The 16,910-nt window shown below is 40.4% G+C and overlaps 1 protein-coding gene across 2 annotated transcripts in view; it reads right to left on the bottom strand.

The window, feature by feature from the left end:
- The window catches only part of sbf2 (SET binding factor 2), a 368,376-nt gene that overhangs the window by 309,993 nt on the left and 41,473 nt on the right, over window positions 1-16,910 (bottom strand). For both annotated transcript variants that reach the window (XM_060940828.1, XM_060940827.1), the window contains exon 2: window positions 838-923. In XM_060940828.1, coding sequence (XP_060796811.1) covers window positions 838-923 — 86 coding nt within the window. The remainder of the gene's footprint in view (window positions 1-837; window positions 924-16,910) is intronic.

Consider the following 16,910-nt stretch of genomic DNA (forward strand, 5'->3'; position numbering starts at 1 on the left):
TGGGTTTCCTCCGGGTGCTCCGGTTTCCCCCACAGTCCAAAGACATGCAGGTTAGGTTAACTGGTGACTCTAAATTGACCGTAGGTGTGAATGTGAGTGTGAATGGTTGTCTGTGTCTATGTGTCAGCCCTGTGATGACCTGGTGACTTGTCCAGGGTGTACCCCGCCTTTCGCCCGTAGTCAGCTGGGATAGGCTCCAGCTTGCCTGCGACCCTGTAGAAGGATAAAGCGGCTAGAGATAATGAGATGAGATGAGATTTTTGGCGGCCAAATTCGCAGAATTTCGCGGATCCGCAGATTTTTCACAGCCCTGAGATATATACACACACACAGAGTACTGTTCAAAAGTCTTGGCACCCTATTGTTTTCTTCATACAAACTTGGTTATAAATTTCTATTTTAGGATTTCTACATTATCGAGTAATGAACCTACAGTCAGAGAGTTCTACACAAACACACTGAACTCTACAACTGCTGCATGCGTGTGAAATGAAAATAAATCGAATAAGGCAGGAAAAACTATTTTGGATAAAATTGTTATTGTCCGTTACAAATAAAAAGTGACCAATAACCAAACTTCATGATGAACTTAAATCAATAACCAAACTTCAACTCAATGTGTGATCTTCATTTTATGTTGCAATTCACAACTATTCTGTAGTTTTCATTTAAAAAAAATAAATAAATAAAAGTAGTATTCACAAAATTGGGGGCAAGTGATAATATGGGGGGGAAATTAACCCCCACTTGCCCCCAGGGTAAGTGGGTTTAAAAGTTAACGTCGAGCCCTGAAATCTACCCGTTTTTTCTTAACCAAACTCTGAGGGCCACACTCACCATCTCCACACCCTGAGGGAACGCTGTGCCATCCCGGTCCTTTTTAGGGAAGCGCTGGATGATTTTGCCGGATCCTTCTCCTGAACCTGGGAACAGAAACGACAAAGACACAATCGCCAACTGAGAAGAGCATCGAAACAAGAACAATCCCAGTCTCCTTTCACTTAGATAATTAAAAAATCCGGTTTGTTTCGTATTTAAAAAAAAAAAAATTTATATATATATATATATATATATAGGAACTGATATTTTTTTCGCAATCCGGTTTCCATCAAATCCTGCGCTCTGATTGGCTGGCGAGCGGGTCCGTATCCTACGATACAGACCCCAGTTATGGACCTCTGGCGACTTGCTCGTTCACAACAACAACAAACATAGTAGCATTTTGTGTCAACATTTATCTTTTTTTATGAGATTTATTTATAAGTTTATCAAAATCTTGTAAATTTTTGCCAGCATTTCTCATCATAATAGCATTAATTTTACAGGATGGATAGCGATAACGACAGTCTCCACAGCGAAAGCGAGTTTTACTACCCTGAGGAAGAAGAAATAAAAGAAAACATTTCAGGAGAAAGCTAAAAACCTCTAACTGTTGCTAACGCCAAGCAAAAACATGGCTGAATCCTGAATGACTCAATTTTGTATAAATAGGGGACTACATAGGTGGCAAAATGTAGTTTTTTTCCTGCCATGGAAGTGCACTTGTACACCGAGGAGGAAGCCATTTGCATTACAGCCGTGAATGAGGATTCAAAATAGCGGCTCGGCTCGGTTTTCCCTTTCGGGCGCTCTCGTTTTCTGTTAGAATTTGGTAAAGAAAAAATAAATATATTATTTATCAGCTTAAGGTCGGTCCGTATGGTGAAATACCGTGACCTCAGCCTTGAATACAGTACTTTCAAGACCTCGGTCACGGTATTTCACGATACGGACCTCCCAGCTGGTAAATAACACACACATCTTTCTAATAGACTTGTCCTTTAACACTGACCTCAGATCAGTTGTGTAGTTTCTCTATTCCTCTGTACCAGAGTCCTCCGATTTGTGCAAACACTATGGTCAAAAGTTTGTGGACACCCACAAACTACATCACATCCCAAAATTAGAAGCACACTGAATTGTATACTCTAGCATTACAATTTCCCTTCACTGGATCCGAGAGACCCAAACCTGTTCGAGCATGACAATGCTCCTGTGCACAAAGCGAGCTCCATGAAGACATGGTTCTCCAAGTAGAAGTTGGAGTGGAAGAACTCGAGCATCCCATACAGAGCCCTGACTGAACTCAACCCCACTGAACACCTTTGGGATGAACCGGAACACCGTCTGCACCCCAGACCTCCTCACTGTCCCAACATCAGAACCTGATCTTCAAGCTCTTATGGCTGAATGAACCCAAATCCTCACAGTTACGCTCCCAAATCTAGTGGAAAGACTTAAGAACAAATCTACAGTCCTGTGCAAAAGCCATAATAAATCAATATAACAAAGTCAGCATTTGGTGTCAGACGACCCTTTGCTCAAATTAATTAATTACTTACTTTAAAACAAACAAACAAGCAAACAAATAAAAATAGTAGTCTCAGGTTAGTCTTGTAAGTACTCGAGTCCAGGACTTGGACTCAAGTCCGACTAGTGCCCTAATTTTAAGGACTCATGACTCGACTCGGACTCGAGCATTGATGACTTGAACTCGTGCATTAACTGCATTCGGACATGTAAACTGGAAACGGGGACTTGGATTTTTTCTCTTTATAAAAACTGTGAAAACGCACTTACTTTGCGAAGTATTGAGTTGCGTTGCTGACATTACCGAGCCTTATTTCCTTGTTTGGTTTCCTGATCTCGGATTTCCTGTTTCTCATCTTTGATTCTGCCGAGTCTACGATAGCCTGTTTGTGCCTCGCTCGACCTATCGCCTGGTTCACCAGTTTACGATTTTGCCTGCCGTTCTGGATTGTTTACCTTCTTCACTTGTATTAATAAACACACCTTCTGCACTTACATCCGTCTCCCAACCATCTCTGACAGAATACTTCACACTCCCTGATAAAGAGAAGCACATTCACCTGTTCATACGTCATGTTCAGGAACAAATTAATGTTAATGGTGCTGAAACAGCCACCGTCAAATGGTGCAATTGGAGTCTTGTTCTCGGACTTGAAATTTTTTTTTAAATGACTAGGACTTGAACACTGGGGACTCGAGAATGGACTCAAGGTTTAGTGACTCAACTACAACACTGTCTCGGGTCCAGTGAGTGCAGTTTTATGTGGAAATGAGCTGTAGGTTTTACTGAGCATCTTCCAGAACCAGCCACAGTTCTTCTGGACACTTTGACTGTCACACTTCATTTTGCACCAAAACCCAGCAGCCTTCATCATGTTTTCTTTTTTAATCTGAAAAGTGCTCTCTTATGGAATATGCTGCTCAGATCTAAACTTTTTTTTTTCCCTGTAGCGTTTAATTTTGTGCTGGAAAATTATGAACGTTTGGACTCTAAAATGGTTTTGTAATGTTTTGACTCAATAATGTAGAAGTCAGAAAATAGAAATCTATAACAGAGTTTGTATGAAAAGAAAAATAGGGGGCCTAAGACTTTTGCACAGTCCTGTGTTTGAATGGTCAAATGTAAATGTGACGGTCAGGTGTTTACAGTTGACAAACTTTTTGGTATTGAAGGGAAAAAAATTTTTTTTCAGACATTTGACCTTGTTTGGATCGATTCCAAAATCCGATCAGGTCATTCAGAAGATTCATTCATTCATTTTGAATCGAATTTATTTGATTCACTGATTTGCACATAAAACACTTCATATTGCAAATGCTCAACTTTTTTTTTTTTTTTAAGATCAAAACACCCACACAACGGCTGGATGGACGGAAAACCCCAAAAATATAACGCCTGGTGGTGAAGAAATAATAAATCTGAACAGCTTTAGTTTCTGACCCTAACTAAACTCCCATTTATGGAAACACAAACCACATCATGAAAGCTAGACGGCCTTTCGATTTCATAAAATCGGTGAGATTTAGTTCCATCTGAAATGTGGTCATTGTGATACTGTTTTTTTCTGTAATATCTCACAAAATATCAGGCCGTTCTGTGGCTGGGAAGTTATTTAATTTGATGGGATTAAAACAAATGTGCATGAAATTGCTCGCTTTATGCAGTCAAGCAGACAGAGGAAGTCCGTGTGTGTGTGTGTGTGTGTGTGTGTGTGTGTGTGTGTGTGCGCATGCGCAGGTTTACTTTTGAGCGTGCACTGACAGTTCCATCATTCTGTCGCTAAACGAACAGCTGATCACACCGAGGTGCTCGCTGAGCGCCGATATTTATTAGTTTGGTCCTGCGTTTCCTTTCCTTCGTATATAACAATGTCTTTTCTCCTCGCTTTCCGTTGCTGTAGTCGGTCTTTCACATTTCATTCACGTCCTCCATTTTTCTCTCCTGTTTCAAATTTGTATCCCACAATGCCTTGCGCGAATGGGGAAAGCCCACCACGTGATACATGACGTAGTATCTTGTATTGGTTCATGGTGAAGCAGGAAAAAATAGTGGAGAATTTAGGGCCACGTGGCTCTAAATTCATTAATTGTTTTGTTTTTAAACTAATACAATTGGAAGTCTGCGATTTGAATTCAGTAGCTTTCGGTCCAGGAAACAAAAATAATTGGGTGCCGGGGAAAATTCTTTTTATGACCTACACTTGAAAAATCTGAAAGGCAGCCTAGTTTTAAAGACCTTCCTGATCCCATTTGTGACTAACTACAAGCTAAAATCAGATTTAATACTGAAATACTTCAAAATTCAGTCTCAGGTCAGAACGTTCTGAACATCATGATGAAATTTTCATGTTCATTACAGAAAGTGATTCATATGATTTGCACACAACACTTCACATTGGAAATTTGCAGTATTGTTCAACTTTTCATGTTTTAAAAAAAAAAAAAAAACAGCAATATTAAATGGGTCGTTTCGACCTGAAAGTTGAAAACTGAAAGCTGGAAGTTTCAGCTTTGTGTAAGGAATCGTCATTAATCATGATGTGAATGCGGAGGGAGGCTGGAGTACGGATTATCAGGAGGTGACTCAGAGGAATCATAGAGCCAGAATCAAACAATAAATTACAAGCTTGTACAAAATTAACACGGTTAAAAATACCTCCTTTACACGGCCTAACACACTGTTTGCAAACACAACTCGTAACATCGTTTTACCCGAAATTGCAGCCTTAGGAAGTTACTACGATGTTGAAATTAATTTTCTAATCACATCCTGTCCTTCAGAGTCCTCTGCCTCCTTCCTTGCGCACAACTTTACAGTTTTACATTTAAAACTTCTGGCTACAGACGTCGAAAATCACCACATTGCTGTACAAAATTATAACCCTATGAACACGCTTCTCTTTCTTAAAACCCTTTAAAGTCCAAAATAAAACAAAGACGACAAAATCCTTTGACTAAATTTGAGAGAGTGGACAGGGCCAGGAAAGAGCAACCAAATAAGACCAGGGAGAAAAATTCAGAGCCTGTAATTCGCCAGAGTGGAGAAAAACAGGCAAAACAACAAAGAAAAAGGCTGAGGGATGAGAAACGGTACGAGGGACTGATCCAGGACTGAGGGACAAACGTACAAGGTTCAGCTTCTGTTAATACTTTATTATCGAGTGCCATTAAAGAGGGACGTAATGATATATTTTAGAGAAGGCTGTGTTTGATGTTTTTTTTTTTAACAGTCTTTAATAGTGGAAAATAAATCATTTTTTATTGAAGAGCAATAAAAGGGAAACAAACTTCTACAGCCATTATATATATTATTACAAAGAGCATAAATGGGGAATCGGATATCAAGAGAGAAAAAAAAAGAAGGAACAAATTTAATCCGATCCTGGAACGGTTCGGAATGGGGTTTGGAAAATAATTCGATAGAAACGGAAATGTTTGCGCCTAAAGCGACGCACGATTGAAGTTTTGCTCACGCCTAAAGAAACCTGACTGAATTTTTTTGTTTACATCTAAATAGAAAATCAAATTTGTGTTTAGGAATTATTTTAGACTTATTCTGTTTATATTTATAAATACTTATAAATGCTTTACACTTATTCTATTTATAGTGTCAGTGATTTTAGTGTGACAGCTGCAGTTTTGTCTCAGACATGTCTTTAGCTTTTAAATGCAACCTGTATTTTTTTTTTTTTATCTATATACACCAAAAATTTCTTCTTTTTTTTTTTTTTTTAAATGGTACAGCTTAATTGGCTTTAAAATAAAAAATTGAAATGGGAATGTTTATTAGTTGATACTCAAGGTTTCAACTAGTATCATCTAGTTTTAACATTAAGTTGCACAGACTTTGTTTAATAGTGGAAATAATTTTTTCCCGGTCCAAATCCTGCGCTCTGATTGGCTGGCGAGTGGGTCCGTATCCTACGATATGGACCCCGGTTACGGACCTCCGGTGACTTGCTCGTTCACAACAACAAACAGTAGCATTTTTTTTGTCAACATTTATCTTTTTTTTTTATAAGATTTATTTATAATTTATCCTGTAAATTTTTACCAGCATTTCTCAGGAGAATAGCATTAATTTTACAGCATGGATAGCGATAATGACAGTGTTTACAGCGAAAGCGAGTTTTACTACCCTGAGGAAGAAGAAATAAAAGAAAACATTTCAGGGGAAAGCTAAAAATCTGTAATTTGCTAACACCGAGCAAAAACATGGCTGAATCCTGAATGACTCAATTTTGTATAAATAGGGGACGACATAGGCGGCAAAATGTAGTTATTTTCCTGCCATGGAAGTGCACTTGTATACCGAGGAGGAAGCAATTTGCATTACAGCCGTGAATGAGGATTCAAAATGGCGGCTCGGCTCAGTTTTCCCTTTCGGGCGCTCTCGTTTTCTGTTAGAATTTGGTAAAGAAAAAATAAATATATTATTTACCAGCTTAAGGTCGGTCCGTATGGTGAAATACCGTGACCTCGGCCTTGAATACTGACCTCGGCCCAGAGGGCCTCGCTCAGTACTTTCAAGACCTCGGTTATGGTATTTCACCATACGGACCTCCCAGCTAATACGAGTGAAAAGCAGCACCTTCCATATACATGGATTATATATATAAAAAAATATATACATGAGCTACAACCCCATTTTCAGAAAAGTGGGGCTGTTTTCCAAAATACAATAAAAAACAAAAATCTGATTTGTTAATTCAAGTGAACTTTTATTTCACTGACAAAAAAAAAAAAACGAACGAAAAGGTTCTCAATAATTTTACTGACCAACTTGTTTAAAAAGTTGGGACAGAAGCAAAATAAGACTGAAAAGTTTATAGGATGTTCAAGTAACACTACTTTGGAAGATTCCACAATAAGCAGGTTAACTGGTATCATGATCGGGTGTAAAAGATGCAGCACCGAAGGCTCAGTCTTTGCCAGCAAGGATGGGGCGTGGCTCAGTCCTTCATGCCAAAATTCCTGGCCAATTCAAAAAGAACATTTCTCAATGCAAGATTTTTGGTCTTTCAACATCTACAGTACATAATATTGTGAAAAGGTTCAGGGAGTTCGGAGACATCTCAATGTGTAAAGGGCAAGCTCGGAAACCACTGCTGAATGTACGTGACCCTTTGAGCCCTCAGGCAGCACTGCCTGAGAAACCGTCATGCTACTGTGACAAATATAGCCACATGGGCTCGGTAGTACTTCAGAAAACCGTCATCACTTAACACAGTCTGCCGCCGGATCCAGAAACCCAAACTGAAACTGTATTACGCAAGGAGAAATCTATTAATCAATTCTATGCAGAACCGTCACTGATTTCTCTGGGCCTGAACTCATCTCCGATGGACTGAAAGACAGTGGAAAAGTGTGCTGTGGTCAGATGAGTCACATTTCAGCTTGTTCTCAGTGCCAAAGGTGAGCACGACCATCCAGTTTGTTGTCAGAGAAAGGCACAAAAGCTGGCATCTGTGATGGTATGGTGGTGCATCAGTACCAACATACCATCACGTGTGTGAAGGCACCACTGATCTATTGGGATTCTAGAGAGACATATGTTGCCATCAAGGCAACGTCTCTTCCTGGGAAGTCCGTGCTTATTTGAGCAGGACAATGCCAGGTCTCATTCTGCACAGGCTACAACAGCGTGGCTTTGTATACACAGAGTGCATGTGCTTGACTGGCCTGCTGCCCATCCAGATCTGTCTCCTACTGAGAATGTATGGCGCATCATGAAGAGGAGAATCAGACAACGGACACCACGGACTGTTGAACAGCTGAAGTCTTGTATCAAGCAAGAATGGACAAAAATTCCAATTGCAAAACTGCAGTAATTATTCGTGTCCTCAGATCCCATACGATTAAAAAAGTGTTATTAAAAGGAAAGGTGATGTAACATAATGGTAATAATGCTTCTGTCCCAACTTTTTTTGCATGTGTTGCAGGCATCAAATTCTAACTTTGTTTATATTTACAAAATACAATTAAGTTGGTCAGTAAAACTATTGAATTTTTTTCTTTGTACTTTTAATCAGTTAAATAAAAGGTTTGTGTTTTAACAAATCACAGATTTTTGTATTTATTGGATTTTGGAAAATATCCCACCTTTTCTGGAAATGAGGTTGCAAAATCCAGTTACTGCTAATTCAGTCAAGATATTTGGGGGGTTTCCCCAAAAAACTTCCCCCAAATTGCTTGCCATCAGAAATGAACAAGTAAAAACAGCTTAAAATGTGAAACAGCGAGAAGCACAACATCAACACAATCCAATCTTGCCCAAAGCAAAATCTCGATGTTGGCAGAAAGTTCATTTTTGCTTGCCTGGTCGAATTCAGTGATTTCATGCTTACATCATTACCACAATCATCAATACTGGAAATGTGAGAAAATATCACTCCAGTACAAACAAAAAACAAGAAGACAGAGTCATCTATATCCCCCGCCCGCCCTAGAGACCAACTATATACCAAGTTTCAAGATATTAGTCACATTTTTCAAGTTCTGCTGCAGGAACCCAACCCTACCTCTTTACACTGACCTCAGCAGCCCATGGCATAAACCCACCGGACTTTTGGTCCAGGTGAGATAAAAATTTAAATTTCTCACATTTCTTAGTATCAAAAGGCACATATGCATTACTTAATCAACACATATACCAACTTTCAAGACCATACCGCTCACAGTTCTCAAGTTCTGCTCCGGAAACAAAACCTACCCCGAAGACTAACCTGAGAGACTGAGTCTGAAATTGTTTCTATGGAAACATAAATTTAAGATTTCTAAGCATGACAATGCACATCTACATCACTCTGTTAACATGGATACCAAGTTTCAAATCCATATCATGAATAGTTTGGAATATATGCTCTAGAAACGAACATCGCTCTTAGAAACGAAGTCAAAATCTTTTTTTTTTTTTATGTAAAAATTTGAAAAATACTTTTTTTTTCCTTCAAAAATAGCAAAAGGCACCAGTTCACATGTTGCTTGATATGTATACAAAGTTTCATGAAGATATCTTCAGTAGTTTTAGAGATATGGCCCGGAAACGAAAACGTGACCGGATGGATGGAAACCGTTTCCGTATCCCCGCCAAACTTTGTTTGAGCGGGGGACAAACAAACAAACAAAAACAGATTCACTCACAGGAAGTGTGGAATGTGTCCACTTTGTAGAAAAAACAGCTGTGAAATCGAATGTCTTTTTAGCTCGTGATCAATTCAGTCACAACTTGGAAAGCAAGTGAGAAAAATACAACCATGGAGGATGACGATGTGTGGGTGAAAAGTTTCACTGCCGATGGAGCTAAAAATAATCAAGCTGGAAGTGAAATGATTTATTTGTAAATAAATTTGGCCTTTTTATTTGCAATTAGTCACAATTTTACTCGTAGAACCATTTGAGTCATCATTTGGTGCTTTCACAAATTTTCTCTGAACGCTTTACCTTATATGGAGTTTAGTGGGCGTGTCAAACACACTCTGCACAGCAAGTACGAAGAAAATCAGCGATTCCCAAAACATTCGTATTTTTTTTTTTTTTTTTGGGGGGGGGGGGGGTTGGGGGGGGGTTTGGTCTGGCTTTCGTAAAAACGCGATTTTCTGACAAGATCGACAACGACGTAAAGTGACGACGCTTTCAGATCAGCACAAACAAGAGCCTGGGTCTGTGGGTTTTTTCCTATAATTAAAAAGAAAAATACAAGTGTGAAAGCACTTTAAGTGGATTTAGGAAAAATCAGATTTGCTTTGCTGTGTGGAAAATGAGATTATCGTAGACAGAAAACAGATCTCGGATCTCAAGAGAGGAATTCAGGCCACCGTGATTACATACGCAAGTCTGGCACTGCTGGCGTGAGAGTTGCGTGTATGACTGTAATGGCCTAGTGGCCTGCAGCAGTGTATATATACACACACACACACACACACACACACACACACACGACGATCTGTCAGCAACTCCAACACATGACCTCCGGAGAACATTTTTGTCAAGTTGCGGAGTGATTAATTTCCGAGCCTCAAGTCGATCCTCAGCTTTCGGCCAAAGTGCAAGCAATGACGATGCAACCGTAGCCCACGGTAACTGAAATCACATGTTCGAAATCCCGATGAGGATCGCTTGTGCCTCAAAGCAAACAAATTCTTTGCATTCCAGGAGCCAAACATATACCGTCACTTCACACGGAGGGTCCTTGTAACCTGGAGATAACACCGAGGCAGCAGCGGTGGTAAAAATTCCAGGCTGGAATTGTCGAAATATAAAAGTGTGATAAGTGAAGACCGGAATAACGGGAAGGGGCAAGTTTACAGGAATACCGTCGTTACAATCACAACAAGAGCCTTATTACACATTTTCATGATGCTGGTGTGGTGAAATAGCTCAAGGTTAGGCTCGTAAAAGGTCCCTCATGGATTATTTCCCCCGAAATAACATGCATTCCCTAGAAAACACACCATACCGTTTCTGTTTAAGGGTACTATCCTGGCACGGGTTTGTTTACGAATACAAGCAAGAGACCAGAGAAAAATAAAATACGTAAACCACCTCGTAGAAGCTTTTATCCATTGGCTCTCACTGGAGGATCTTTAGCCCATTATTAAAAAACGTTCTGTTTCCGGTCCACCGGCCGGGTGAGTGCCGTTTGTGCAGGTGAAATTTTTTTTTTTAACGCCGGTTTTTCGACATTTTTTTCAGGTTCATAAATCTAAAATCGAACTTGACATTTCTGCATTCCTAGGGCTTTCCACTAAGACTCATACTAGCCAGCCATGATAAATAAGTAGCCAGCCGGGGGGGGGGGGGGGGGGGAGTAAACACAAAAACTCCTGTGCACGCAGTTCCCAGGATTAAATGTATTTTCCATAGGCCATTTATTTATTCACTTTACTCAAATACAAAGTAAAATGGCAGTAAATCTTCTTTCTTTTCTTGTGTATTGCATCATGAGGCGTTCCTGGCTTGTAAATCTCTTATTTTCGGTGCATGACCATGACACATTCACGCAGCTGAGCATGCTATGAATTAACAACGACAACGGTCTGCAGTGGGGCTTAAGGCCAATTTATGCTGACAACCCAGTCCTCGCAGATAGCGTCGCGGACAGTGTCTGCGTAGCCCCCCCCACCTTCGCAGACGCTCTGCGCACACCTCCCAAAAATTGTGACCACCGCAGAAGCCTCGCAGACAAGAGGGCTCTGATTGGTCCACTCTACATCCGCTGTACACGCACTTCCGCTTCCCTCCTTTCCCAGTTTGTTTTGTTTTCACGACTGCCATTTTTAAAAACATGAGCGAAGATGGAGCAGCATGAAGAGCAGTTGATTGAGGAAGTACGGACATCTATACGACTCCAGTTCTAGTCATTATTAAAAAAAAATTATAAATTATATTTATATTATAAATAGTCATTGTAAGTAACCGGAGGATAAACACTCCACTAACCACACCCACCAACTACTCCTAGCGACTTCGTGCCCCCTTGCGTTGTGCCGGTGAATAACATCGCGCACGCCTATTACTCCCCGCTCAACGATAAATTACAACTGTCTGCGAAAAGCTATCTGCGAAAGCCTTGTCGCAAGAGCATGCAGAGGCCCTTTAGCCCACTTAGCACACTACTGCCTCCGCCGAGTGCGCGCGCACACCGCATGTCGGGGCGCGGATGAGTTACTCTCCCTTGATCAACGGTTCAGTCTGACATTATTGTCAGTCCGTTAGATAAACATTTAATTTTATTAAAATCGAAAATTAATATTTAGAGCCTGTGGGCTACAAAAATAGTCATTAAAGTAGCCGGCTGGACTTAATTGTGTGACCGGTGCTTGTGGAAAGCCCTGTCGAATCAGCTCTGCGCATGCGCCGTGCGGCACAAAAAAATGGCAGCCACCATGAAGGAAGGAGATCCGGAGTTTTCAAACATTTGCTTAAGTGTGAAATCGCAAAATGGTATTCTAGCGAACAACAAAATAGTAAAGATTCAGAAAAACAAATCATTCAGTGATCATTTTAATAGTGTAATTTCATCCGAACTAGGCCTAACGCTCGATTTAGAACTACAAAAAGTCCGTGTGTCGGACATTTTAAGTACCTTTGTAAAAGTTTTGCAAATGTTGCAGTCAGCATTTAAAATGCTAACTTAAAAGGTTTTGTACAAGTTTCAGTTGATTAAACCGTCATATTTTATTAAATGTGTCTGCTTTTGTAATAAAAAAGGACTGAAAGAAAAAGCAAACACAGCATACAGCATTGCGATTTCTTATCCATCCATATATAATATAAAAAAAAAAAAAAATCCCTCCCTCCCGACTGAAATTTTTTTTGCCCACCCGGTGGACAGGAAACGGATTTTTTTTAAGGATGGCCTTACTATAAATCAAGAAGAGAGATAAAACTTGCAATTAACAAGGAATTTGATCAATTTTATGTGTGCTGCATGCTAACTACTGTATGACCGACAGATCGGATTGTAGGAGACGGCTTAAGAGCATCTGCTTCTAGATATCTCCGTTATCTCGTTATCTCTCCGACGCATGTGGGCTTTTGGAAATATTCTCCCACGTCAGGAGCATTTTCCATCCTTTTGCGCTTGGGACAAACAAAGAAGTCTTTACAGTCACTGTTTAAATGTCAGTGGCTTTATTTAAAAAAAAAGATATCCAAAGAATGATGTTTGCGATGGCAAAGGGCATCAGCGGTTTGCAAATCTGTGATGTCAGACAGCTTATATTTCCAGATCATGGAAATTTGATCACTGATGGATCAACAAAGCATGGCATGATATGAACCTACAGCAAAACTGTCATGACTCAGTATGGCTGTATCAGGTCAAGCATGACAAACGATCTGAGGAGAGAGAGAGAAATAAGCAGTTCGAATACTCTCAAATTATACGTGCAGATGAAAGGCTCGAGCGCAAAACAAACACCAGACACTTGAAGCATATCTATTGTTCTAGCATGGCCATGCCATCAACTCGAACCTTACTAAACATACAGTACTAGTGTGCAAAAGTCTTGGGCTCCCTGCACCACAAAAAAAGGTTTGTAACAGAGTACCATATTCCATCCATAAGAGAGCACTTTTCAGATTAAAAAAGAAAAACATCATGAAGGCTGCTGGGTTTTGGGGCAAAATGAAGACGCGAGTGTGGCAGTCAGTCAAAGTGCCCAGAAGAACCATGGCTGGTTCTGGAAGACGCTCATTTCCACATAAAACTGCACTCACTGGACCTCAGACTACTATTTTTATTTTTTTTTAAAGCAAAGGGTCGTCTCACACCAAATACTGACTTTGTTAGCTCATTCGGCCGATAGGCAATGAGTTTGTGCCGTTTTGTTGTCTGGCGTCGTCCACATTTCACAAACATCGCTTCTCCTTTCTCAATTCTTCACCCATTTTGATTCTTTTTGGCATGAAGGTAGGGTGCATATAACTTCTACCCAGATTTGCTTAATTACAGTTATTAATGAAGTTATGGACTAATTAAGCCTTAGAGATGAAAGTGGAGCAAAGAAAAAAAACCCTGAAATATTGGGGGGGGGGGGGGGGGAGTGCCCCGAAAATATTTTAATAAACACGCAAAACCCTGCATTCTAGTGCATTTTAGTACTTATTTTCACTAAAACAAGTTATAACTTTTAAGCCTTTTTCTTTCATGTCCATGAATGAATAACATGTCAAAAATATCAAATTTAATTCCCCCAGTTAATGAGGAATTTTCAGGAGTGCATTTAGAAAACGCGGTGATTTTCCTGCTACACAGTTCATTACTTTGAAAAAATCAGACAGTTGAAGGTAAACGCAGCAAAATCCCAAAACAGTACTGTTAAAAGTAAAGGTCTGTTAGAGTTTCTAAAGCTTTCAGGTTTCAATGTTGGGGACGTTGAGCCTCGTTTATCAATCTTTTAGTAGAGTTGTGCGTTTGCAGAAGCTAAAGTGAACTAAACATTTCCAATTCAGATTTATGCGAGTTGAAGCCAATTGTTTACATTAGTTCGTATTGTCTGTAAATTGTTTGTATTTTCTGCAGCTTAGAAACCGGCTCTTCCATTATTGCTGTTTCTTCCACGTTTCCTTGATGATGTGTTCTAGAAACGGCACTAAAACTTAGCTTCAAAACCACAAAATGCAACTTTGATGGGGAAAAAAATATACAGTGGGGCAAAAAAGTATTTAGTCAGTCACCAATTGTGCAAGTTCTCCCACTTAAAAAGATGAGAGGCGCCTGTAATTTTCATCATAGGTATACCTCAACTATGAGACAAAATGAGAAAAAAAAAATCCAGAAAATCACATTGTCTGATTTTTAAATAATTTATTTGCAAATTATGGTGGAAAATAAGTATTTGGTCAATAACAAAAGTTCATCTCAATACTTTGTTATATGCCCTTTGTTGGCAATGACAGAGGTCAAATGTTTTCTGTAAGTCTTCACAAGGTTTTCACACACTGTTGCTGGTATTTTGGCCCATTCCTCCATGCAGATCTCCTCTAGAGCAGTGATGTTTTGGGGCTGTCGCTGGGCAACACAGACTTTCAACTCCCTCCAAAGATTTTCTATGGGGTTGAGATCTGGAGACTGGCTAGGCCACTCCAGGACCTTGAAATGCTTCTTACGAAGCCACTCCTTCGTTGCCCGGGCGGTGTGTTTGGGATCATTGTCATGCTGAAAGACCCAGCCACATTTCATCTTCAATGCCCTTGCTGATAGAAGGTTTTCACTCAAAATCTCACGATACATGGCCCCATTCATTCTTTCCTTTACACGGATCAGTCGTCCTGGTCCCTTTGCAGAAAAACAGCCCCAAAGCATGATGTTTCCACCCCCATGCTTCACAGTAGGCATGGTGTTCTTTGGATGCAACTCAGCATTCTTTCTCCTCCAAACACGACAAGTTGAGTTTTTACCAAAAAGTTCTATTTTGGTTTCATCTGACCATATGACATTCTCCCAATCCTCTTCTGGATCATCCAAATGCTCTCTAGCAAACTTCAGATGGGCCTGGACATGTACTGGCTTAAGCAGGGGGACACGTCTGGCACTGCAGGATTTGAGTCCCTGGCGGCGTAGTGTGTTACTGATGGTAGCCTTTGTTACTTTGGTCCCAGCTCTCTGCAGGTCATTCACTAGGTCTCCCCGTGCGGTTCTGGGATTTTTGCTCACTGTCCTTGTGATCATTTTGACCCCACGGGGTGAGATCTTGCGTGGAGCCCCAGATCAAGGGAGATTATCAGTGGTCTTGTATGTCTTCCATTTCTAATAATTGCTCCCACAGTTGATTTCTTCACACCACGCTGCTTACCTATTGCAGATTCAGTCTTCCCAGCCTGGTGCAGGTCTACAATTTTGTTTCTGGTGTCCTTTGACAGCTCTTTGGTCTTGGCCATAGTGGAGTTTGGAGTGTGACTGTTTGAGGTTGTGGACAGGTGTCTTTTATATTGATAAGTTCAAACAGGTGCCATTAATACAGGTAATGAGTGGAGGACAGAGGAGCCTCTTAAAGAAGTAGTTACAGGTCTGTGAGAGCCAGAAATGTTGCTTATTTGTAGGTGACCAAATACTTATTTTACCAAGGAATTTATCAATTAATTCATTAAAAAATCTAACAATGTGATTTCCTGGATTCTTTCCCCCCATTCTGTCTCTCATAGTTGAAGTGTACCTATGATGAAAATTACAGGCCTCTCTCATCTTTTTAAGTGGGAGAACTTGCACAGTTGGTGGCTGACTAAATACTTTTTTGCCCCACTGTATATATAAAATCTCATTATCTCTAGCCGCTTTATCCTGTTCTACAGGGTCGCAGGCAAGCTGGAGCCTATCCCAGCTGACTACGGGCGAAAGCCGGGGTACACCCTGGACAAGTCGCCAGGTCATCCTCTCATGTCGAAAGAAGGAGGAAAGTTTTGCTTGTTTTGACATGGCGAATTATTAACACAAGAGAAAATACTCGTAATTCGCAACTAAAAAGACTGCAGCTACACTGGCAGCTTGAACATGCTTTCTAGTGCGATTGTGTTGCGCTTGTGCAGAACGGTGTCAGTCCTGCACGCCTTAGCACGTGCACCTGAAGGCGCGCCTTGGGCGCGTGTGCTTAACGAGCTCCGGCACACGCGCCGTTAACAAAGAACACCTGTCTTTAATCAATGAACTATGTTTGGGCTATTTAAGGACTGCGCCCATGCAAGGACGATGCAAAGTATTACGCCGCGTCTAGGAACGCGAAAAATCCAAAAAATAAGTTTCTCCATTCGGAAAACCGGAGATTTTCAAGAGTTATCAAACATCCGGATTTCCATGTCATTAGCGGGAAAAATCCGGAGGAAAATCCAAAAATCCGGAATTCCAGGAAAATCCGAAACACTTTCATGACTACTTAACGTCTTGCAGTTCAACAAAAATTGCTTCTTCTTGGTCAATTCCTCGCCATTTTGGATGCTTTGTCAGAGGTGTTGGTATTCCTAGGGTGGATATCGCTTCTATATCTAGCTTGTATATACACACAGTTGTGGTCAGAAGTTTACATACAGTGACATGAATGTCATCTTGGATATGAATGTCA

This window comes from Neoarius graeffei, chromosome 15 (genome assembly GCF_027579695.1).
Source record: "Neoarius graeffei isolate fNeoGra1 chromosome 15, fNeoGra1.pri, whole genome shotgun sequence".
In the NCBI taxonomy this organism is placed as follows: domain Eukaryota; kingdom Metazoa; phylum Chordata; class Actinopteri; order Siluriformes; family Ariidae; genus Neoarius; species Neoarius graeffei.